The sequence below is a fragment of the Carcharodon carcharias genome, chromosome 13, assembly GCF_017639515.1.
Source record: "Carcharodon carcharias isolate sCarCar2 chromosome 13, sCarCar2.pri, whole genome shotgun sequence".
NCBI lineage: Eukaryota > Metazoa > Chordata > Chondrichthyes > Lamniformes > Lamnidae > Carcharodon > Carcharodon carcharias.
The window spans coordinates 100,047,051-100,071,046 of NC_054479.1; the positions used below are offsets into that span (position 1 = coordinate 100,047,051).

The 23,996-nt window shown below is 42.0% G+C and overlaps 1 protein-coding gene across 4 annotated transcripts in view; it reads right to left on the bottom strand.

The window, feature by feature from the left end:
* Positions 1 to 23,996, bottom strand: part of LOC121285733 (copine-8) — a 755,949-nt gene that overhangs the window by 501,252 nt on the left and 230,701 nt on the right. For all 4 annotated transcript variants that reach the window (XR_005944761.1, XM_041202466.1, XM_041202465.1 and 1 more), the window contains exons 9-10: positions 20,255 to 20,359; positions 15,426 to 15,467 (exon numbers count right to left, since the gene is read on the bottom strand). Coding sequence is in view for 3 of the 4 variants with exons in the window: in XM_041202466.1 (XP_041058400.1) it covers positions 15,426 to 15,467; positions 20,255 to 20,359 (147 nt within the window). In the remaining variant the exon portion in view is untranslated. The remainder of the gene's footprint in view (positions 1 to 15,425; positions 15,468 to 20,254; positions 20,360 to 23,996) is intronic.

The following is a 23,996-nucleotide window of genomic DNA, read 5'->3' on the forward strand; positions in this document are numbered from 1 at the left end:
CAAAAAAATACATGATGTAAGGATTGGGCACTTCTATTTATTACAACTTGAGACAAGACAGCAATATCGTGATTGTTCATTAGCCATTCAATTTTGTCAAACAAAACTTTTTTGAGGAACACCTTTCAAATTTGTTTAATTAAATAGCAATAAAGGGTGTATTCTAAACAATGCAGAGTAGATGCAGTCTCATAGACTGCATAACATAATGACACCAAAATATTTCATTTAACTACCCAACAATGGCAGGATATTGCATTCAAAACAATGACCAAAACAAAACAAAAATGGATAGTTCTGTAATATCAAATTTAAAAATGTATCAGTTCATAGTGATGTGTGTAACAAAGGTAATGAGTGTAGCTGGAACGTATGAGGGTAAAAAAGCCCATTTGCATCTTCAAGTCCTTTAATTGGCTAACATGACGATCAGTGAAGATTTCGAGCTGTTTTTGCAACAGATGGGAGTATATTCTGGAAAATTTCACACACTTTAATATGTGATTTGTGGTCCTCTGTGTGTAAATTCTTTGGGTTCAACTTGGAAAGACCACTCTGCTGTTCTTATTTGATTGCAGGCAAAGTGCAATTATTGTTGTGAAGAACTGCAGAAAGTTTTAAAGAAACAGAATTTTCACTCCAGTCATTTTGAATCCGGGAATCAATATGTTTTGTAACTTGACCACATAAAACACTGAAATTGGAATGCCAATTGTCAAAGTCATTTTGCTTTCTGCATTTAAATAGGAAACAGCAACTGAAAAAGGGTAAGATTAATTATTTAGAATTTAGAGCTCCAGAAGTATCTAAGCAGTGGAAATGAGCTAGAATTTGGTGGAGCTGGACATTTCATATGTTCCACTAGTTTTTGGATTTGTTTTCTCATCCTTCAGCTCAAAACATTTTTGTGCTACAAATTAGGCCAAATGCAAATTGACAAGTGAACAGAGCATCCGGGACCTTGGTCAACGACAGGTACAACAGTCTACGTCCTTAACCAATTAACTTTAATGATAAAGAAAGAAACAGAATCAACAACAAAGAAGGAAATAGGGTGAATTAAAGTCAAGGTATAGAAAGAGAAAAGGAGAGAAAGAAAGATTAGATTGAGAATGAGAGAAAAAAAGACAAAGGAAAAGTAAGGGAAAAAAATACTTAAATTTGAATCAGAAACTTATAAAACTTCAAGGAACAATTTACTATTTGCAAGAATTAGACACCGCAGTTTCAATTGATTCACTTTCTGGGTCTCCACGATTGAGTGGCATTGCAGGAATACACATCCCATCAATAACAGTGTCCTTATACGAACACACATACGAACTAGGAGCAGGAGTAGACTACTCGGCCCTTGAAGCCTGCTCTGCCATTCAATAAGATCAAGGCTGATTTGATTGTAACCTCCTGCCTACCCCTGATAACCTTTCACCCCCTTTTTAATCAAGAATCTATCTAGTTTTGCCTTAAAAATATTCAAAGACCTTTCTTCCACTGCTTTTTGAGGAAGAGAGTTCCAAAACTCACGAACCTCTGAGTGAAAAATGTCATAAAATATCAGACCTAACTTTCTGGAATAAGTTTAATTCATATTTACAGCACAATCCAACAATTTCTTGAAACTCATAGGGAGACTGAAGGTGAGATCCTGTCGATGGTGGACCAGCACAAACTCACACTGTATCTTTTCCTCACTGGATTTTACACACACTAAAAATGAAACTTGCCATTCTTTTGCCAGCAAATTCTGTCGAAATGTCTCAGTTCTGATTTTTAAGTTAGGATATAACAACAGAACCTTTTCCTGACTCAAATGGACCTGGGAATGAATCCACAAGAAATAGGTGCAGGTATAGGCCATTTGGCCTCTAGAACCTACTCAGACTTTAAATAGGATCATAGCTGATTGATCCGATTGTGGCCTTAACCCCACTACCCTTCTTCCCTCCCTAACCCTCGACTCCAATTACAGATTAAAATCTGTCTAACAAATCCAGGTCTATCCTTTCAGAGTGTCTTTATCAAAAATGGCTGGTCTACAATGTTGACATGCTATTAAATTATCAGATCATCAACCATAATGTCTCCAAACTCAAATGCAATATTTTACTCTCTCCTTCCTCCCACCCAACTTCCCCTCCCAACTAGGCAAGGAAATACTTCTGTAAAAGAGGGCATGTTGCCTCTGCTTCCTGCCAAAATATCTAAAAATCATTGTTTGAGTGCTAATAAGGAGTTGACAGCTTGATTTTCTCTTCATTTACATGTATCTTTTTGGACTTCTTTTGAGGAAGCAGAGGGAATGCATACAGAAATCTGAATTTCCAGGGACAAAAACTATCTAGCCTCTAGACTAAACCGGTTTCTGTCCTTGAGCTGAATCAAACATATCTATCTCCACATGCCTCCAACTCCTCTAAATGTCTTGAACTAAATTCTGGGGAAATTTTCCACTCATAAGCGTGAACTGTATGATGACCAAGAATGTCTTCCACAATATTATCTACCCTCCTTAAATGCTGAGCCAAGAGGGTAACCTTATGACCCAGATAACAGCATACTAGCAGCATAGCATTTTGACTGTGGGAATGACCCTCTCCCACCCATTTGTTAATGTAGTCACCCACCATAACATTATCTGACCACACATATAGACTTCCCCACTTGCAAATCTAGAAGTGTTCTGGGTTAGCCTTATTAAACTTAACTCCAATTACTTGATATGCCAGGTATGAGGTTCTTAGGGTGGATTTTACACTCCCCCGCTGACAGGTTTGAAGGCAGTGGGGCTTGTTAAATCCAGGGGGTGGCCTGCCTGCTGCCTACCAGCCAGCCCCCTCTCCCCACCACCACAATTATACCAGCATAGGGGTGGCATCAGGCAGCCAGCCTGTAAGTGGGCCAATTGAAGCCCTTAAGTGGGCAATTAATGCCCATTTAAGAGCCTCAATCCACCACTGCCAGTATTGGCAGCAAGAGAGACTCATGTCAAACTGCCAGCCTGGCAGGTTTTCCTACACAGACTGGTTGTGGGCCAGACAGGGAGTCCCTCCTTAACAGGCCCCCAGGGCTTATCGGAGGTTCCCCTCGCCAAACTTTGACTACCCCCAGTTCCCCTCCCCCCATAGCCTCTCAAACTCCAGCCCCTCAGATCCTGCACCACCCTTGATGGGGGCTCTTTCAGCTTGGCACCTGACAATACTACCAAACACTGATCCAAATCCCGGAACCAGCACCATACGCCTGTTTCTGGTCTCTGATTGGCCAGCAACACTCTGAGGGGGACCTCCTGTTCTTGAGGATAGAAACCCCACCTTTGGCCTATTACCAGCCAATTGGTCATTAGGTGGCTGCGGGCAGCTGGTGTTCCCCTCTGTAACTGCCATGTGAGGTCCAGGGCCAAAGCCAGGTGATGTTTATTGAACGGGAAAGAAAGGCTCTGCCAGGAAACCTCTGGCTGCAAAAATCCATTGATATGATTACATAAATATTGATGTTAGGAACTGCAGACATGATTGCTACTGAACAACATTGTTGATGTCAAGATGTGTCAACGAGGTGAACCATAGAAAACCATATGATATTGTGTACCCAGATTTGCATGAAGCCCTGTGGTGGTTCAATCTGCTCATGCTCAGACACTTCTAGATGTGTTCAGAAAATGAACAAAAATGTTAGTCTCCAGGGGTAAAGGTGACATGGCCACATTTATCACCCTCATTTCTCTGAGATAATAGTGGTGGGCTTTCTCCTTAAACTGCAGCAGTCCTCATGATAATGGTGTCCCACAATGATATTAGGTAGGTAATGCCAGATATTGATCCAGCAATGATAAATCAACTGCAATCAATGTAAAAATCAGGATGATGCATGACTTGTAGGTGATAATGTCTCCACAGCATTTCTTCTCTTCATGGCAATATGGGCAGCAACATTAATAGAAGAGCTATGAATTAAACTGACTTCAGTGGGATTTTTGCCAAACAGCTCCACTCCTGATCTTATGCTGGAGAAAAGCAATTGTTAATGGTTGAACTGAGGCTATTTCTGAGGAACCACTACAGTGAAGCTTTGGTGTGCAATGGCAGGCCTCAGACAACCACAACTATCTTTCTTTGTGCCAGTTACAATTTCAGCCACTATAGGGATTTTTTAGTTTGACCCCACCCTCCTCCCACTGCACTGATCTCAATCTTGCTCAGATTTCTGGGTGCTGTAATTAGTCAAATGCTCCCTTGATGCCAAGGGAAGCTACATTCACCTATGATTACTGGGGCTCCACCATATCATTGAATGTTCTCAAAAGTTGGCCCTCTTCCTGGACCCTATTGGGAGAAGGAGCTGATAAGTAACAATTCCTATCACTGCATATGTGTTCAGTTGATTTTTTTCCCCTCAAATTTCAGCAACTCCTATACCTTTCTACTAAAAATACCCCTTCTATGGGGTAGTTCATCCTAACCTGATTAAACTTTTGTTGGTACATTCAACAGAGAGGTCTTCTTAAATTTTCAGACATGCTACACTTGTAGACACAATGTATTGAAACCGTCAGCAACTATCATAATATAACAGGGGCTTGACTCAATCTAATGTTCTGACAACTCTCCAACACACCCATGCATTCCATTTATTTTATGGTAAATAAACCCACTTCATAGTTTAGCCCATTATAAAATGTCATGCATGGCTGATATTATCCATCTTCTAATGAGTCCATCTGTTGTAAAGATGTCTGGGAACAGGACTCCCCCAAGTGGGAGAGGTAGGAAGAGGAGGAGGTGGTGATAACTTGCAAATGGTCTACTTTGCAAGTGTATAGAGCCATAAGGAGTCTCATCTCTGTGCAACCCAGGGGAAAAATTCCAAAGCTGGTCAGCAATCCTTCCAAACAGCACAAGAGAAGTTGCCCTGCTCACATTAAGAGTTTCCATATAACGTGGAACTTATATTTAACAACCGCCTCGGTAATTTGACACTAATAGCTTCTTCTAGCTCCTTTTCCACTTGAGGGCAGTACTGTTTCCAGTCACCTGTACAAATCCAGTCACCCTTATTCATTTGATGGACATTATCAGCTATGCAAGACATATTTATTATGGGCTAAAGTATGTAAAGGGTACAATTATTAAAGCAAGCAATGGGGAGATACTAAAAATTGAATACAATGCTAGTGCTGCAAAATGTGGCTCCATGATGCGCAGTTTTTCAATGCTTTGAGTACTATATTGTTTTCAAAATGGTACCCATGTGATACATGCATATTTCTGGTGCTAGACAGACCAGATACCATTTTGGTGAGGGCATTGGGGCATGTGCATGAAGTGTCCACTGGGAGTGTGCAGAGATGGGCAAATCATTGCATCAATCAGAGTATAAGACTGATTTGATGTCTGCATTGCCATTTTTGAGCTAAATGTTCCAGCTAATGTTCTCTCTTAAACATGTACTACTGAACATGCATTCAGCAGCAAGAAGCTAGTGCTATTTAAAAGCATCAAGTATTTTCAGGTTAGTTATTGATTGATTTCAACTTGCTCTTGCTGCAATTGTAGAAGTGTTCAGTGGCTTCCAGACTCATTTAAAGTTGCTGAATTCTACAGGGAATAATGTGGTATGCACTGAAGACTTTGTCCTGGATTTCAAGAATTCTGCACTAGCCACTTTTTTCCAGCCATGAATGCAGTAGCGCATATTGTCGGCTACTGGGCAACAAGTGCTATCCGCTGAAGACATGGCTCGTGATTCTAGTGCACAACCCATGCACACATAGGCAGCACACATATAACAAAAGCCATGCTGCCTCACAAAAAGTGATACAGTGCACAATTAGCACTTTCACTACCTGGACCATTCTGAAGGAGCCCTGCAGGACTTGGCAGAGCTTGTGTCAAGATTCATGACGGCCTGTTGCACACTATACAGCCTTGTTATTATGAGAGTATGGCCCTTGCTACCAGCTTCATAGTGAGCAGCTGAGGAGGAACAATGCAGGAGGCAAGCAACACAGCCTCTTTCTGGCCTGGATGTCAGTGGCTGGCGCATCCATTTGTAATACCAGTAAACAGAATCCCAATTTCCCATTCACCAACAGTGACACATCTTACCTTCCTTCTGTTACTGACCACCACAGTGTCCTCTTGGCCACAATGCAAAAGTAAAATCTACCACAAAATAAGCATTCCAAGCCAAATTTATAAATCATACTATGGTATATTGCAAATGTTATCTAATCATTCTTGTGAATTCCTTTAGTGTTTGCCTTCTGTGTGCCTTGCCTGTGCGCCCCTACCCAATGCTGCTCCAGTGGCTGCAGCATGGCTGGTCGAAGGCTGCAAACTTTCAGTGGAGGAAGCTGCAGATGGCCTTGTCGGATGGCCTCAAGCAGCTCTGCCAGTAAATAAAATTGGGATCATAATTTCTATAAAGGACATTTGCTTTGAAAGTGTATTGGGTAAAAGTAATCAGCAAAGCAATATGGAAAAAAATTACAACCTGTAAACACAAAGGCACAATGATAACTACACGGATCATCCATGAACACATTAAACGTACATTGCTTGAGTTGGAAAATTTGTGATCACTGGACTTAAAACAAACATTTGTGCACATTCCATTCACATTTACTTCAAAACAGCCTTAACTTAATTGACTTTTCTGATTAGACCATAAGACATAGGAGCAGAAATTAGGCCATTCGGCCCATCAAGTCTGCTCCGCCATTCAATCATGGCTGATAAGTTTCTCAACCCCATTCTCCCGCCTTCTCCCCATAACCTTTGATCCCATTACCAGTCAAGAATCTATCTATCTAGGTCTTACATACCCCTGATTAAAAGCATACAACCTTCTTTTCACAGGCAGGCTTGCTGGGTTTTATAGGAAGTGCTTTTGTGGTGCTTTGCCTCTTAGCAGCTTTGTAATCCAGATACCCACAAGATAAAGCACTTTGTCCTTTTCAAAGAGGTGCTCTTGTAATAAAGCAGACATCACACTTACAAGCAAACATGATGATTTACATGATGATGGCTGTGTAAGCTCGATTAAAAGTCTCAATTTTGAGTTAAGTGGTTTAAAGTGCTACTTAAATACAACACAAACAAAAAAGAAAGTCGACAAAAATTCAATTTGTCACTCTCACAATTTACGATATATTTAACTTAATATTATGTAAATATGTTTGCTAATGTGATTTTTTAAATATATATTATTCCCCCCCCCACCCCCGGCTTGGTTCTTAGATTTCCCATGACGATTACACCGTCCCTGACAGAGGAAAAATGGTTGTTGTGATTCCAAACTTCTAGCAATGTGACTCTGGAAAAATAAAAGTTTCCTGTTGTCCCTTAAACCCTGTGAAAAAGAAGCCAGTCTCCGATTAACGTTACCTTCTCTCATCATGAACTGAATCACTACTGCCACACAGGAGTGGAGCATATTGGAAGTTCAGTACCGAATAGCATCATTTTCTTGCGTGACTTTTTATAAATGATGCTGAAAAGATTGTCCATGTCTCTGCTTGTGGTTTCTTAAGTAGATTCCTGGATTACATTGTTTGTCACAACATGGCCAGGAAAATACACTGTGGCAGGGGCTGGGTCTCACAATCAATGTTTTCATTTCATCTATTTGGTTTTGCATATCTTGGGGCTATTTCTGGTGTCGGTAGCACAATGTCTTTTAATCAGAACAAGGTGGTGTCAAAACCAAAACATCAGAGCAACACTTGCTACCACTTTCCTTGTGGTTTTGTCATGATTTTGGGTTGGGTTGTGAAATAGGCACCCAAAGTAAGTGGGATCATGATTAATTTATGCAAATCAGGGTTCTACATTGTACACAGAACCCCAAGACAACTTTAATATTGCAGTACCCTGCACAAGTGTTGCCCATTGGCAGACAATTTTTCAAGTCATATAAACAAAAAACGGCGGATGCTGGAAATCCAAAACAAAAACAGAATTACCTGGAAAAACTCAGCAGGTCTGGCAGCATCGGTGGAGAAGAAAAGAGTTGACGTTTCGAGTCCTCATGACCCTTTGACAGAAGTGGTGAATAAGGAAGGGGTGAAATATAAGCTGGTTTAAGGTGGGTGGGGGGAGAGAAGTGGAGGGGGGTGGTGTGTTGTAGGGACAAACAAGCAGTGATAGAGGCAGATCATCAAAAGATGTCACAGACAACAGAACAAAAGAACACATAGGTGTCGAAGTTGGTGATATTATCTAAACGAATGTGCTAATTAAACATGGATGGTAGGGCACTCAAGGTATAGCTCTAGTGGGGGTGGGGGGAGCATAAAAGATTTAAAAATCTTTAAAAATAATGGAAATAGGTGGGAAAAAGAAAAATCTATATAATTTATTGGAAAAAAAACAAAAGGAAGGGGGAAGAAACAGAAAGGGGGTGGGGATGGAGGAGGGAGCGCAAGACCTAAAGTTGTTGAATTCAATATTCAGTCCGGAAGGCTGTAAAGTGCCTAGTCGGAAGATGAGGTGCTGTTCCTCCAGTTTGCGTTGGGCTTCACTGGAACAATGCAGCAAGCCAAGGACAGACATGTGGGCAAGAGAGCAGGGTGGAGTGTTGAAATGGCAAGCGACAGGGAGGTTTGGGTCATTCTTGCGGACAGACCGCAGGTGTTCTGCTAAACGGTCGCCCAGTTTACGTTTGGTCTCTCCAATGTAGAGAAGACCGCATTGGGAGCAATGAATGCAGTAGACTAAGTTGGGGGAAATGCAAGTGAAATGTTGCTTCACTTGAAAGGAGTGTTTGGGCCCTTGGACGGTGAGGAGAGAGGAAGTGAAGGGGCAGGTGTTACATCTTTTGCGTGGGCATGGGGAGGTGCCATAGGTGGGGGTTGAGGAGTAGGGGGTGATGGAGGAGTGCACCAGGGTGTCCCAGAGGGAACGATCCCTAAGGAATGCCGACAGTGGGAGTGAAGGGAAGATGCGTTTGGTAGTGGCATCATGCTGGAGTTGGCGGAAATGGCGGAGGATGATCCTTTGAATGCGGAGGCTGGTGGGGTGATAAGTGAGGACAAGGGGGACCCTATCATGTTTCTGGGAGGGAGGAGAAGGCGTGAGGGAGGATGCGCGGGAGATGGGCCGGACACGGTTGAGGGCCCTGTCAACGACTGTGGGTGGAAAACCTCGGTTAAGGAAGAAGGAGGACATGTCAGAGGAACTGTTTTTGAAGGTAGCATCATCAGAACAGATGTGACGGAGGCGAAGGAACTGAGAGAATGGGACGGAAGCAGGGTGTGAGGAGCTGTCGTCAAGGTAGCTGTGGGAGTCGGTAGGCTTGTAATGGATATTGGTGGACAGTCTATCACCAGAGACTGAGACAGAGAGGTCAAGGAAGGGAAGGGAAGTGTCAGAGATGGACCACGTGAAAATGATGGAGGGGTGGAGATTGGAAGCAAAATTAATAAATTTTTCCAAGTCCCGACGAGAGCACGAAGCAGCACCGAAGTAATCATCGATGTACCGGAGAAAGAGTTGTGGAAGGGGGCCGGAGTAGGACTGGAACAAGGAATTTCCACATACCCCATAAAGAGACAGGCATAGCTGGGGCCCATGTGGGTACCCATAGCCACACCTTTTATTTGGAGGAAGTGAGAGGAGTTGAAGGAAAAATTGTTCAGTGTGAGAACAAATTCAGCCAGACGGAGGAGAGTAGTGGTGGATGGGGATTGTTCGGGCCTCTGTTCGAGGAAGAAGCTAAGGGCCCTCAGACCATCCTGGTGGGGGATGGAGGTGTAGAGGGATTGGACGTCCATGGTGAAGAGAAGCGGTTGGGGCCAGGGAACTGGAAATTGTTGATGTGACGTAAGGTGTCAGAGGAATCACGGATGTAGGTGGGAAGGGACTGGACAAGAGGAGAGAGAAAGGAGTCAAGATAACGAGAAATGAGGTCTGTGGGGCAGGAGCAAGCTGACACGATCGGTCTACCGGGACAATTCTGTTTGTGGATTTTGGGTAGGAGGTAGAAGCGGGCCGTCCGAGGTTGGGCGACTATCAGGTTGGAAGCTGTGGGAGGAAGATCCCCAGAGGAGATGAGGTCAGTGACAGTCCTAGAAACAATTTTTCAAGTGACTCCATTCATCAGGTGGGCAAAGACAGTGCACCAACCAATGGAGAAACTTTGCCAAAAGCCACAAATATTTCCATAGCTTGCGTCTAATTATTCGTAAACTGCTGACACAAAGGGAGTGCTGAGAGACAGTTTGGTGTATGAAGGGATGTGCGGGGAGGAAATCCAGCAGCAACTCTAGAGCTGAGCAGTTATCCTTAAACGGGAAGGTCAGGCAATTGCTGTGGGCATATGAGAAGCTTGAAAATGTAAATGTACAGGAGTAATCAAGAAGGATAATTTTAACTTCAAAATAGTGTTCAAAGGTTCCTTGTGGAGAATATAGAACATTTTATCTTGTTCTTGTCTGGTCCCCACCCAAGAGCATTCAGTTGGATCAGCCACTTTGATTACTCTAATTACATAGCTCCTGCAATTTTGAATGGGATCATCTTGAAGCCAAAGTGGTGGAACTGAAGTCCCATTCAGCCATACCTTGGCCGATAGGAACAGGTTTGTGGATGTTCTCCGCGATTGGCAATATGGACTTGATTTATTTCATCTTCAGTGCTGGCTTCAATCCTGTCGTGCACACATCATTAGTACCACTGAGGCTTGGTCAGTCAGTGCATCAAAGGCAGCCCTGCCCCACATAAACTTCCAGTGCTGAAGGCACAACTATGGGCTGGAGTTTTGCGGAGTCACAGTGACTCCGAGGACCTTTAAAAATGGGAGATGAGACCCAATCCTGGGATTCACAGCCCAATTCCTGGTGCTGCCAATTTTCATTAGCAAAGGATAAGGGTGTGGGCCAGGAGCTCACACCCTGTACTCCCAAACTGGCCAGCTCCATTGCTAGAATAAGCATCTCCTAATAGACATCCATTAGTTTGTTGAAGCAGCTGCACTCAAAGAAAAACATTGCTTGATTGACAGCTTTCTTCCTTATTGCTCAATGTTTATTTACATAAGTTAAAGAGGTGTCAAATTCTTGTAGTTTCTGCTTTTGATACTTTAAAGGTCTAGTCGATTACTTTCATAGGTCTGTAGTAAAAACAGTTTTCTTAAGAAAGTTATGAATTTTTTTTATTCATTCATGGGATCTGGGCGTCGCTGGCTAAGCTAACATTTATTGCCCATCCCTTATTGCCCTTGAGGTGGTGGTGGTGAGCTGCCTCCTTGAAACGCTGCAGTCCATGCAGTGTAGGTACACCCACAGTGCTGTTAGGGAGGGAGTTCCAAGATTTTGACCCTGCGACAGTGAAGGAACGGCAATATATTTCCAAGTCGATATGGTGAGTGGCTTGGGGGGGAACTTCCAGGTAGTGGTGTCCCCATGTGTCTGCTGCCTTTGTCCTTCTAGATGGTAGCACTTATGGGTTTGGAAGGTGCTGTCTAAGGAGCCTTGGTAAGTTCCTGCAGTGCATCTTGTAGATGGTGCATACTGCTGCCATTGTGCATCAGTGGTAGAGGGAGTGAATGGTTGTGGATGGGATGCCAATCAAACCGGCTGCTTTGTCCTGGATGGTGTGTTAAGCTCTTCAGTATTGTTGGAGCTGCACTCATTCAGGCAAGTGAAAGTATTCCAATAAACTCCTGACTTATGCCTTGTAGATGATGGACAAGCTTTGCGGAGTCAGGAGGTGAGTTATTCACCACAGGATTCCGAACCTTTGACCTGCTCTTGTAGCTACAGCATTTATATGGCTAGTCCAGTTCAGTTTCTGGTCAATGGTAACCCCCAGGATGTTGATAGCATGTTGAATGACTATTTTTAAAGCTTTTCCACACATGCCCTTGTTACAATAGGATTCATTGGCCCTGTATAGAGTGTATACTGGGTAACTGAGATGCCATGGATGGTTTGAGGGGCCATTGGGCATGGGTGGGGAGGCATAGGTTGGTATGGAGGGTATGCAGGGCCATTGGAGGTGGGTGGAGGGGCATAGGTTGGCAGGAAAAATATGAAGGGTCATGAGGGGTGTGGCAGCATGAGTTGCCTTGAATGAGGCATAGGGAGCATGTGGGGGGGGGGGCTAAGGGGTGTGAGGGGGTGAACCCTAGAGGGCCTACTATTATATAAAACAGCTGGGACCCTGTGTGCTGAGGTGGGCCTTATAACTAGCCCGCTTTGGTATTCGACAGCCTCGATGGCTGCCACCAAGCTGTTTCCAGGAGTGGCAGGCCCCACTCCTGGAAACACCTGCCCCTCCACCCCTGGAACAAATACCATGCCTTTGCAGGCAATTTCTCCAGAGGCAGGCACGTCAAACAGGGAAATTTCCTGACTCCTGCTACCTGCCTTTAGGATGAAAATCTAACCCTATGTCTCATGATGGTCATGTATAACTCTGTACAGTCAGTCCCACTCTGCTACATTTTCCTTGTAGCCCTATCAATTTTCCTTTATAAGTATATATCGCTGCTCTTTTGAAAGTCTGGGTTGAATCTGATTCCAGCAGCCTTTCAGACAGTACAATCCCAGCTTCTCCAACCTTTCCACATAATACCGCTTTGGTAAATCACTTCCTCATCTCTAAAAGGACCTGACTTCCTTTTTGAAGTGTGGTTTCCAAAGTTGGACTCACTACTCCAGCTGAGATTTAATCAGCAGTTTGTAAAAATTTAGCAAACTTCTATTACTTTGAAACCTTTATTTATAAAGCCAAGGATTCTGTGTGCCTTTTAACAGTCTTATTAACTTCTCCTGCCACCTTCAAAGATTTTTGTATGTGAATCCTATGAGAGCAGGGGCCAGATTTTCATTTTGGAGGTGGGAATTGGGAGTCAGGAGATACCCCAACATCGTGATCTCGCCTCGCAGTTAGCAGTGCTATTTCTGTGGTGGGGAATAAGGCCAGAGGAGAAAATGGAGGCAGGTGGATGCTGAGGGCAGCAGATTAGAAGGTCCACTCCCATTCGCTGGGACTTGGTCCAGTTCTGTAGATGAGTGTGAGGCCCCCTAACCCTCACCCCCATCCCCATCCCCTCACCACCTTCAATGCCCCATATCCCCCTATATGTTCCCATGTCCACGCATTTACCCCCATACCCCCTCAGTACCAACTATGTCCAGAACTCTTGAGCCCTATATTAACATAAGGAAGTCGTTGAGATGCTTATAAAGCTGTCAAGCTAAACAAACAGTAATTCAAAAACCACTTCAAAATGTCATAAGTAGTCAGAACAGTGTCAAGATAAACAGACTCTCAGTCCCCTTCACAGCTGCATCAACAACCCTGCCGAATCAATTAGTGGGGTTTTGAACTCAGCCAGGCATTCATAATGAGGTTCTATTGAATGACTATGCCAAAATAACTTCCAGAGCTAAATACATTAGAGCCTTTTAAGTAATTCAAAGAGTTCAGCCATCTGTTCAAGCTTTGAAGCAGGAAAGCAGATATCTGAGCTGTCAGAGCTGTCGTTCAATGAAAAGATTAAATCTCAATTGACGTAGTCACATCTGAACATTAACATTGTTCAGTGTGGAAGAGCACTGCATCCAGTGGATATTGTAACTCTAAAGCATCTGAAGACTTTTCCACTTTCACAACACTGGTCAATTTAATAGTCATTTACCATTTAAGAACAAAACTCCATCATTAATCACTGCATTAAAAATATACTTAGCTTATCATACAGCATTTCAGTATTGACATTGAAGTTGACAACACCTTTTGAACTTACCTATCAAAAGATTCCTGACTCCAGACTAGGGCTCCCCCACGGTTCACAACACCCCTGAGCTGGTGTGACCCACAACACCTTCAAAAGCCGGCCTGACTCCATCCAAATTGCGGGGATTTGAAATGCCTACCCATGCAATGGAACCGGCAATGTCAGGACTGCTGCATGTGGGCTCACAACACACACCCTTATCTATCCCAGGCCACTGAAGATTGCCAGTGGCAGGAATGTGGGGCAGGAATCCCAGAATCAGTTCCCATCCACCATACTTCTTGTCAGCCCACCTCTATTCTGACCTGGATGAAGGTATGAAAATCTGACCCCAGGTAGACTTACAGCAACAGGAAAATTTAGGAACAGATAAGAAAATAAAAATAAAATACTGCAAATGCTGGAAATCTGAAATAAAAACAGAAAATGCTGGAAAAGCACAGCAGGTCCGGCAGCACCTGTGGAGACAAAAACAGGGTCAATGTTTCGAGTCGAATATGACTCTTCTTTGAAACTCAGAAGAATAAGAGTTATACTGGACTCGAAACATTAACTCTGTTTCCCTCTCCACAGATACTGCCAGACCTGCTTGCTTAGTCTAGAAAATAACAATTTTCCAAACCTTTCAAACAGGTAAAAGCTTCCCAGCTGTAAATTGTATAAGATTTTTACAAAGCGAAATCCATGAACTATTTTCTCACACCGGGTTTTTCAAACTTAAGATGGAAGATGCTAAAGCTCAAAATTACAGTTATAAGCAAACTAATTGTTAGTTTTAAGATTATAACTAGGCAACCCTTAAGCATTATCATAACCGACATTTAAAACCTTTGGGAGAATAGTGTCAATGTTGTAAATAATCCAACATGGCAAATAATACCTAAATGAGCATTGTCATCAGGTACAACTGCACAGACTACTATTGATTGAAGATACATTCAAAAATCAGGGCCAAAATGTTTTGGCTACTCTCAAGAAGAAACATTATCCCACACTCGCACCCACTACCCAGCTGCGATTGTTCACCTGTCTGCTACAGGAGAACCTGGTGGTATTAGGACAGAAATTTATTAATGGCAGAAAATTTGAGGATAAAACCAGGGGCATAGCATTCATAATACATGTGATAATATGTGAAGTGCAAGCGCAGCATTAGCAGGATTCTCCAAAAAAAACTAACTGCACTTTGGCTCAAGTTGTTCGTATGTTAGCAAAGGAAGCAAAAACACCAAATGGTAAAGGAAACAAAGATACACTTAGAAAATATTGCTAGGATTCAAGTGTATGAGTTTTATTTTGCAATTCAGAGGCCAATACTATGAATTCCCACTCCTACTCCATTAAGATTAATGGACAGACAATTATTGCAAGTGTGCCTATGATTTCATAATATGTGTTCCCAACAGGCAAGGCTCATTGCGGGAAGCACATAAGCAGTAAATCAGCTCTTCAGTATTTCTGAGATTGTGCTTAATTTCAGATCCTTTTGAGTTATAATATTTTAACTACATTGGGACATAGCCATGTTATTGAAACAAATGATACATATTTGATGATTTGGCAATTTTGGTATAAAAAAGTAGCACAGTTGATTTGTTTGGTTTTGTGGGCTGCAATATGGAACAGAACGATCAGAAAGAAAGCATTATCTTCAGGAAAAACAAGCAATAAAAAAGTCATACCTTCCATCTCTGTCCCAGTCATAAACTTCCACTTTGATAGTTCTGTCAACAATATATAAACAAGATAAATATTTATATTATACCTGCTTTGATCACCAGTATATTGTTATTTCTAGAAAATACGCATAGCTTGTCATCTGGCAAAAGATTATATTTATTGCATACGATATTTATAACTATCTAACACAGCTATGTAAGGTCAAATAAAGAAAACTTTCAAAAATCCAACATAACAGTATATTGCATTTAGTACTAAAATAAAATACGAACATACATACGTACAAAATAGGAGCAGAGGCAGGCCATTGTAAAATAACTATCAATTAGAAAAGCAAGGTGAATGTTGCAGCTGTCATTGTTTTTGTTCTCAGTGCAACCATTTTTCAATCACATTCAATAATTAGTGGAACTGATCATACCTGTCACTAATAATTGTTAACAGTCATTTGTGAAATAAGTAACAGCACTTCTAAATATCATCCATAATGCTACGAGAATAATAACTTGTTGACTAATGGGTCATGTAACTGTTGTATTGACACACCTGATTCCAGCACCCAAGGGTTCTATTTCAAAGTTAGCATTAAAAATGACTTATGGGGAACACGAAATGGTACCATTCCGTACCATGCTCTGTGTCACTAAGAGCATAGATATATTAACAGCACTAGTTTATACCTGGCATCAGCTTAACACAGCTCCAGAGAAAAGTGGTGCATTTGTCCCCAGACAAAGTGAATCTCTCTGCATGAGTGCTCACACATGCAGAGCTCTGCTCACTAATCTCCAAATGTTAGTTCAATGCTATATGCAAGTGAATAGCCAATGCAATAGTTAGCCCTTTGTCAACATTTTTTAAAAAGCTATTTCTACCTCTTTTCATGTTAGACATTACACTGAATCACTTAAAATTCACACCAGTTGAATTATTCAGCATCCAGTGCAAAGGTAAAGTGGTGTCAAAATGTTACCAAAAGGTATTTGGGCATTGAATTGCAGAATGGTTCAACACAGGAGACCATTCAGCCATTGTGATTGTGCCAGCTCTTTGAAAGAACAATCCAGTTCATCCCACTCTATCACTCTTGCCCTTAGTCCTGTAAATTTTTCATTCTTAATGGTTTATCCACCTCCTTTATGAAAATTACTATTGAATCTGCTGCCACTATCATTTCAGACAGTGTGTTCCAAATCATAACAATTCACTGTGTAAAATTTCCTTTCCTCATGTCACCTCTGCTTCTTTTGCCAATTATCAAAAATCTATATCCTCTTCAGTTTCCCTTCATTTACTCTTATCAAAGCCCTTCAAGGTTTTGAATGCTTCTATTAAATCTCCTGTTAACCATCTCTGCTCTATGGAGAATGTCAGTTTAACTAGTTCCGCCATGTAACTGAAGTCTTTCATCCCTGGTATCACTCTAATTAATTTCCTCTGCACCATCTCTCTCCAAGATCCTGACACCCTTCCTAAAGTATAATGCTCAAGTTTGGCCACAACACAACGGTTGAAGCCTAAATAGTTGTTATAAAGGTATAAAGCACCAAATATTAATTGCAAATCCAAATGTAAACTCAGGAAGTTTGTAATTCTTGTATTGGTTTGTTGCCCACTTTCAAAATAACTGCTAAGATTGTCAGAGTATCTCACTAGTTATCAGCATTATTATTCTTTCAGACAGAATTTCAAGCTGAAATAAAAACAGAAAATGCTGGAAAAACTCAGCAGGTCTAAGAGCATCTGTGGAGAGAAAAACAGTTAACATTTTGAGTCCGTATGACTCTTCAAAGAATCATATGGACTCAAAATGTTAACTTTGTTTTTCTCTCCACAGATGCTGTTAGACATGCTGAGTTTTTCCAGCATTTTCTGTTTTTGTTTCAGATTTCTAGCATCCGCAGTATTTTGCTTTTATTCAAGCTGAAATACTTGCACATGCTGCCATTTCATCAAGACTTGAATTACAAATTCACTCAGTAAACAGACTGATCGAAAGAAAGACAAAGGGCAACAAAAAGAGAATTCAGTAAAACAAAGACACAAGACTGTGAGAGAAAGTGGCAGAGAACAGAAGTATCAGCAATGGGAAGAGGGTTTGGCATATATTGTCAAAGCTATGATGCATGTATAAAAGAATAGCAAAAAGCAAATAGACTGAGAAACAAAGGATACAAGGAAGAAAATTTAAAAACATAAACCAGGTATACACTTCTAATTGAATGTGTTCCCGTATACCATGCAAGATAAAATCTATTCTTCGGTAATTTTTCTGTATATATACTCTTTGCAGAAGTGTAGTGGTGAGATGGCCTTTCTGCCTACCTCTGCAGCACCCATCATGACTCTAACTCTTAGATGTCACTTAACACGCAGGTTGAGCTCCCAGCGTTTTGCTGGTGACCAACAAAGAGAAGAAACTGCCCATGCTGTAAACAGGACCACCTGAGGTGGCAAAGATTGTGTAAAGAGCAGAAGACCCCAGAAGAAATAAGTTACAATTTATGTAGGTCTCAGTTTCAGTCTGAGCCCTACAAAATTTGATGCTGCAAGGCGAACTGGAGAGAAATTCGGTCTTTGTTAAGCCTAAGTCTATCCTTCACCAGGCAGTCCAGGGAAATGAAGGTATGAGAGATGAGTTGATTAGAATCTGGGTCCTATTTTCTGAAGAAAGGGCAGCCAACAGTGGTGCTGAGAAGAGTGAGAAGAAAGGTAATCCACCTTGGAATAGAAATAGGGCTGTGATTTTGCTGCCTGATTTTTGTACTTTTTTGGATGGGATGCTGAAGAAAAATCCAACCATTTGGAAATAAAGAGGAGAATAAGGGCTAATGAGAGAAGCAGATTTCTTAATATATCTGGCCAAACGATGGTGATTTCAGTAAATGAAGGTCACAAAATATATTTCTGTATGTTGTCTCTTTGTTACTATTTATTGGGAATAATGTAAGTGGTCAAGAAAGCGGAGAAATTGTCCATAAATAGACAGCAAACTCAGGAAGGAAGGTATGCAGCAACGTACAAAAGTGGACAGCGGGTCAGAACATGCAAGACCACCTACTTCCACCTCCATAATATCGCCCATCTCCTCCAATGCCTTAGCCCACCTGCTGCTGAAAACCCCACCCATGCTTTTGTTAGCTTTTGACTATCCTGATGCTCTGCTGGCCATCATCCCAAAGTTCACCCTCATAAACATAACCTCACCCACAACTCTGCTACCCATACCTTCACCCGGACTAAGTCACATTCACCCTGTGCTCACTGAGCTATATTGGGCCCTGATCCACCAAGCACAAAGGAAGATGGTTGTGGTTGTTGGAGGTCAACCATCTCAGTTCCAGGTGATCACTGCAGGAATTCCTGAAAGTAGTGTCCTCAACCCAACCATCTGCCACTGCTTCATCAATGACCTTCCTTCCATCATTAGATCAGAAATGGGGATGTTCACTGGTGATTGCACAATGTTCAGCACCATTCATGACTCCTCAAACACTGAAGCAGTCCACCTACAAATAGACAAGACCTGGACAATATCCAGACTTGAGCTGACAAGTGGCAAGTGATATTCGCACCACACAAGTGCCAGGCAATGATCATCTCCAACAAGAGAGAATCAAACCATCACCCCATGACATTCAATGGCATTACCATCACTGAATCCCCTATCAACAGCTTGGGGGTTAAGTAGAGAGGGCCGACAGGAAAGGAGGTGACCAAATGGGTAGTGTTAGTTGTGACTAGGGAGGGGAGCGGTTAATCATTTTAATTGGAGTTGGTAGGAGCACAGCTGTTCCTCCTGACTCCATATTCGGACAAATATTTTTAACAAACTTATCTGCTTGTTGGCAGGCTACAGAGGTGCCTTTTAGGACCATCTGTTTAGTCACATCTATATGAAATTTAAAATTCTCATTAAAACTACTCTGCTTATTCTTCATGTTTGTCTAATCTCTACATTTATGCATCCTATCTCTTCACAGCTAAAACCAGGAGGCCTATACGCAACATGCACTACAATCCTTTTCTGCTTCTTAATTCCAACCATAAAGTCTCTACAGCCTGCAGACCTCATTATATCTTCCCTTATCACCAAGCTAATTTCATCCCTAAATCATTCAGCCTACTCCTCTCCCTCTTTCAGCATGTCTGTTAGGCCACATGCAGGGGGTTTTCCTGAATGCAACTGATGCCCGCACTGGCTGCCTCAGGACAAACTTATAAGGCAGAGGGAACATTAAGCAAACATCAGCCCTCTTATTTGTGACAAAAATGGCTTAAAGCCCATTTCTGGTGTGAGCCTGGTGTCTATTTCCTCTAACAATGTGTTGGGTTGTATGCATCTGGCATTTAATGAGCATGAGCTTCTAAGCACCCGATTGGAGGTTTAGGCACCAGTTTAGCACCCAGTAAACAGGCACAATGCATTTGAGTTTCTCGGTCCTGATGTCTATCAAACTACACCCCAGCAAGAAAAAGCAGGAAGCAAAATGGTGAATAAATAAGTAAAGTGTTCCTTTCTTCCAGTATCTTTTCAATATACTCCAAATATTTATGAGCAGCACTTTAATCATGTAAAATGATTGATTGACAGTGTTTCAAAATGAAGAGCTTAAATTTGGCGGATCTGAAATATTCAGGTCTGCGCAATATTGAATATACATGAATAGTCTGGAAGATGCCTGCCAACAAATAATAATGCTGCGCCAATGCTTAATATTTGTGCAAAACTCATATTATATATGTCACCTTTAAAAAAGCCTCAAATTATTTTCAAGTATCCTTGGTAACCAGCTAAATTTGCAGACGGATATGCTCTGATTCCTCCTACCTGTCAAAGTCTCCATTGCAGAGAGCACGCACAGGGATTGTGAAGGCTTGCCACACTGGGTTCAATGTGTTCTTTACAACTTCTGTCTTGTGACAAATGGTAAACCTAAAATATATAAAATATACACTTGAAATAGTAGTAATGAAATGTCAATAAGAATTTCATCTTATTTTCTCATTTTTTCTGCGTTCACTTTAATTCTTAGAAAAGTTAACTCTGATGTACCATAGGGCAGATTCTATGAATCAATAACACCGCCACACAATGATGGGAGCACAAGTTGAGAATAAACCACAGAGGTTAGCACCCTATCCATTAATTGTGACTGTTACATCATAGTGGATAAAAATGACAAAACGTCAAACCAAAACAAAAAAACATAAGGGATTCAAAAGCCATACAGGATGCGCAAAACGGCGCCATCCTCAACATCGGGTGGGAAACTCCAGCCAAAAAGAGCGCAAAAATACAAGACTCTGCCGAGAAGCAGGAAACAGCCCCTGCTAGCCGCAGAATAAAGAAAAATAACTTAGCAGCAAAATCGATGAATAATTTCAATAGAGGTGGAAACAAGCAATCTTTTAGCGATTGGCAGTTTTTAAAAAACCGGATGCTACTATTGCCACAGAAATGGATATTTGATGAGGCAGTGCACGGAAAGATTCAAGCAGGCTGGTAAACAAAAGAAGAAGCCCAATGAAATCTACAATGGAGAAGAGCCTGAAACAACAAATTCAGACATTTACTCATTGTTTAATCTGAAAATTGGAAAGACAGAACTAATATTTGTCACACTGAAAGTAAAGGGCAAACCTGTCAGATTGGAAGTGGACACCGGAGCTTCCACTACAGTAATTGGGGAACATACCTTCAGGTATCTGAATAATGGTGAACATCAATTAAGCTTAGAAGAAACAGCTGCCAAGCTCAAAACATATCCAGGTGAAGACATTCAAGTAAAAGGAATAAGCAGAGTAACTGTCCATTATGGAAGCTAATGTTGGTATTGAATGGCAGAGGACTAAGCCTTCTAGGGCGAATTGGCTAAGGGAAATCAATCTTGATGGGCCACTGAGATTCCAAAAAGAAGCTGGAAGCATTCCTGTTTTGAAAAAGGAGTGTGTAAGTCCTCAATAACCTGAAGACTTAAGGCTGACTTAAGCCAAAAGCTGGAAGAACAGCAGAAGAAACTCAAGAAACCCTGCTTGATGACAGAGTTTGAGCCAAGGTGCGCAACCTTCGCAAGGAAAAGGAAAACCTGTTAAAAGACTTTCCAACACTGCAAGATTCCTTCAAATTTTGTACCACTGGAAAACTATGAAGAGAAACAGAAAGAATTCAGCACTTCCCTGAACAAACTAAAGGATGAGTTGGCAGAGAAGACACAACAATGTTCAATTTTCCATGAGGCAGCAAACAAATACAAAAAAGGGACAAAAACAGAAATACCTGGAAAAACTCAGCAATTCTGGCAGCATCGGCAGAGAAGTGCAAAGTTCACGGTTCGAGTCCTCCTGACCTTCAACATGACCCTTTTTGTTTTGGATTTCCAGCATCCACAGTTTTTTGTGAGGAATCAGCTAAATGAAGCCAAAGAGGCTTTGGAAGCAAAAGTCTCAGAATTTTCCAAGAAGCAAACAGATAATGGCATTTTGGGAAATTCAGCCACTGAGCTCAGACAAGTTGAGCTTGCATCTGAGAGAAGTCTAGCCAATAGTGAAATCAAAAAGAAAGCCATGATTAAAGTCTGTGCTAGAAAGAAGACGACACAGAAATACTAATAGGGCATTAATTCTGGCAGCATATGAATACACGAATATACTACATAGGCCTGGCAATCAAATCGCAAACACCAATGCCATTAGGCATTTGCCATTACAAGAAATTGATGAGCATGTCCCAGTTCCACAGGAACTTGTTTTACTGTTAAATTTCTTTAATTCCTCACCAGTATGCCCTCGACAGATCAGAGTGGACAAGTCAGGACCCAGTCCTATCTCAAGTACTGCATGGTTGGTCACAGGAGCCTGTATCTGATGAAATGAAACCGTACTTCAACAAAAGACATGAAATAACCAGCCAGGACAGCATCTTATTGTGGGGAGCACAGGTGATAGTTCCTCCAAAGGGAAGGGAGCCACTTTTAATTGAACTACACAGTGCCCGTCCAGGAATTTCATGAATGAAGACCATAGCATGCAGCTATCTATGGTGGCCTGGGATGGATGGCGAAATAGAGAGTTTAGTAAAGCACTGTGTGCAATGTCAGCAACTGCAAAAGTTGCCAGTGATAGCTCCATTACACCGTTACTTGGGAGTGGCCAGATAGACCCTGGATGCAGTAACACATCGACTGGTTGGGCCTTTCCTGGGAACAATGTTTCTGCTCATTGTCGTTGCCCATTCAAAATGGTTGGACATATATGAGGTGGAGTCACCAACGTCAGCTGCTACAATTGAAAAACTACATCAAAGTTTTGCCAATCATGGACTACCAGAGGAGATGTTTCCGATAATGGCACAGCATTTACAAGTGCTGAGTTTCAACGGTTTATCAGCCTTAACGGTATCACTCATGTAAAAACTGCACTGTACCACCCTTCCTCAAACAGACTGGCTGAAAGGGCAGTTCAACATTCAAGGCAGGCTTGTAAAAGCTAACTGGCGAGTCCTTGGCAACCAAACTAGCACACTTTCGTTTTCATCACAGGACCACCCCTCACACAACAACAGGCATCATACCTGTGGAGTTATTGTTGAAACGCCATCTCAGGACGAGATTGAGCTTAATAATGCCAAATTTAGAGGGGGAAGTGGAAAGGAGCCAGGGAAGCCAGAAAACTACACACAACTGGCACAGCGAGAGGAAATTTACCATGGGAGGGCCAGTATAGGTGAGGAACTTCGGAGAAGGCCCAAAATGGTTACCAAGTGAAATAAGTGCGGTGACTGGACCTCTATCTTACTACGTGGAGGTGGAAAGCTGGATCTTCTGTAAACATGAGGACTATTTAAGGAAGAGAGAGACAAATCATCAAGATTTGGTTCCACCAGTGATCATGACTGGGTCTGCATTTTCTGTTGATGATACCCAACCCAGGACAGACATGTCTGATGCTCCTGTAAGAGTTGAGGATACAGAACTGCAAGTGCCCACCGAAGCACCAGATGTTCGGGCAACTCTGGAAAAGAAGGTTCCTGGCAAAGAATCTGAAGTTATGGAGCTGCGACGTTCCACACGTACCAGAAAACCACCTGAAAGACTAAACTTGTAAATTCCTTACCCAGTGCAAATATTATGTTGTCTTGAAAATATGTACTTGTAAATATTATATGTGTAGCCGAGTTAAAGGGTGAGGAATGTAGTAATTATGGTTTTGTCTAGTGTAATGTACCTTTAAAAATAATACTTGTTAAGGAAGATCACATGATCTGTAGAAACTAATAGGACAGTAGCACGGGCTACCTCAGCAGTCAGTGTAGAGATAGAGTTGGAAGTGAAAGCACACGTGTAGTTGCTGCTGAGTATATTGTAAATAAACTTAAAATTTCCACCCAAGAAGTGCCTGCAGATCAACTCTATCGACAATAGTAGCAACTTGGCCACCCTTACAACAGCCACCCAGCGCCAAAAGACGATGAATGGTCTCATCCATTCCGCCAGGGTAAGTCCCTCTACTCATCACTCTCAACTCTCACACTCTCAAACCCGTCATATATCCACAGGGATCTCACGCTTCAA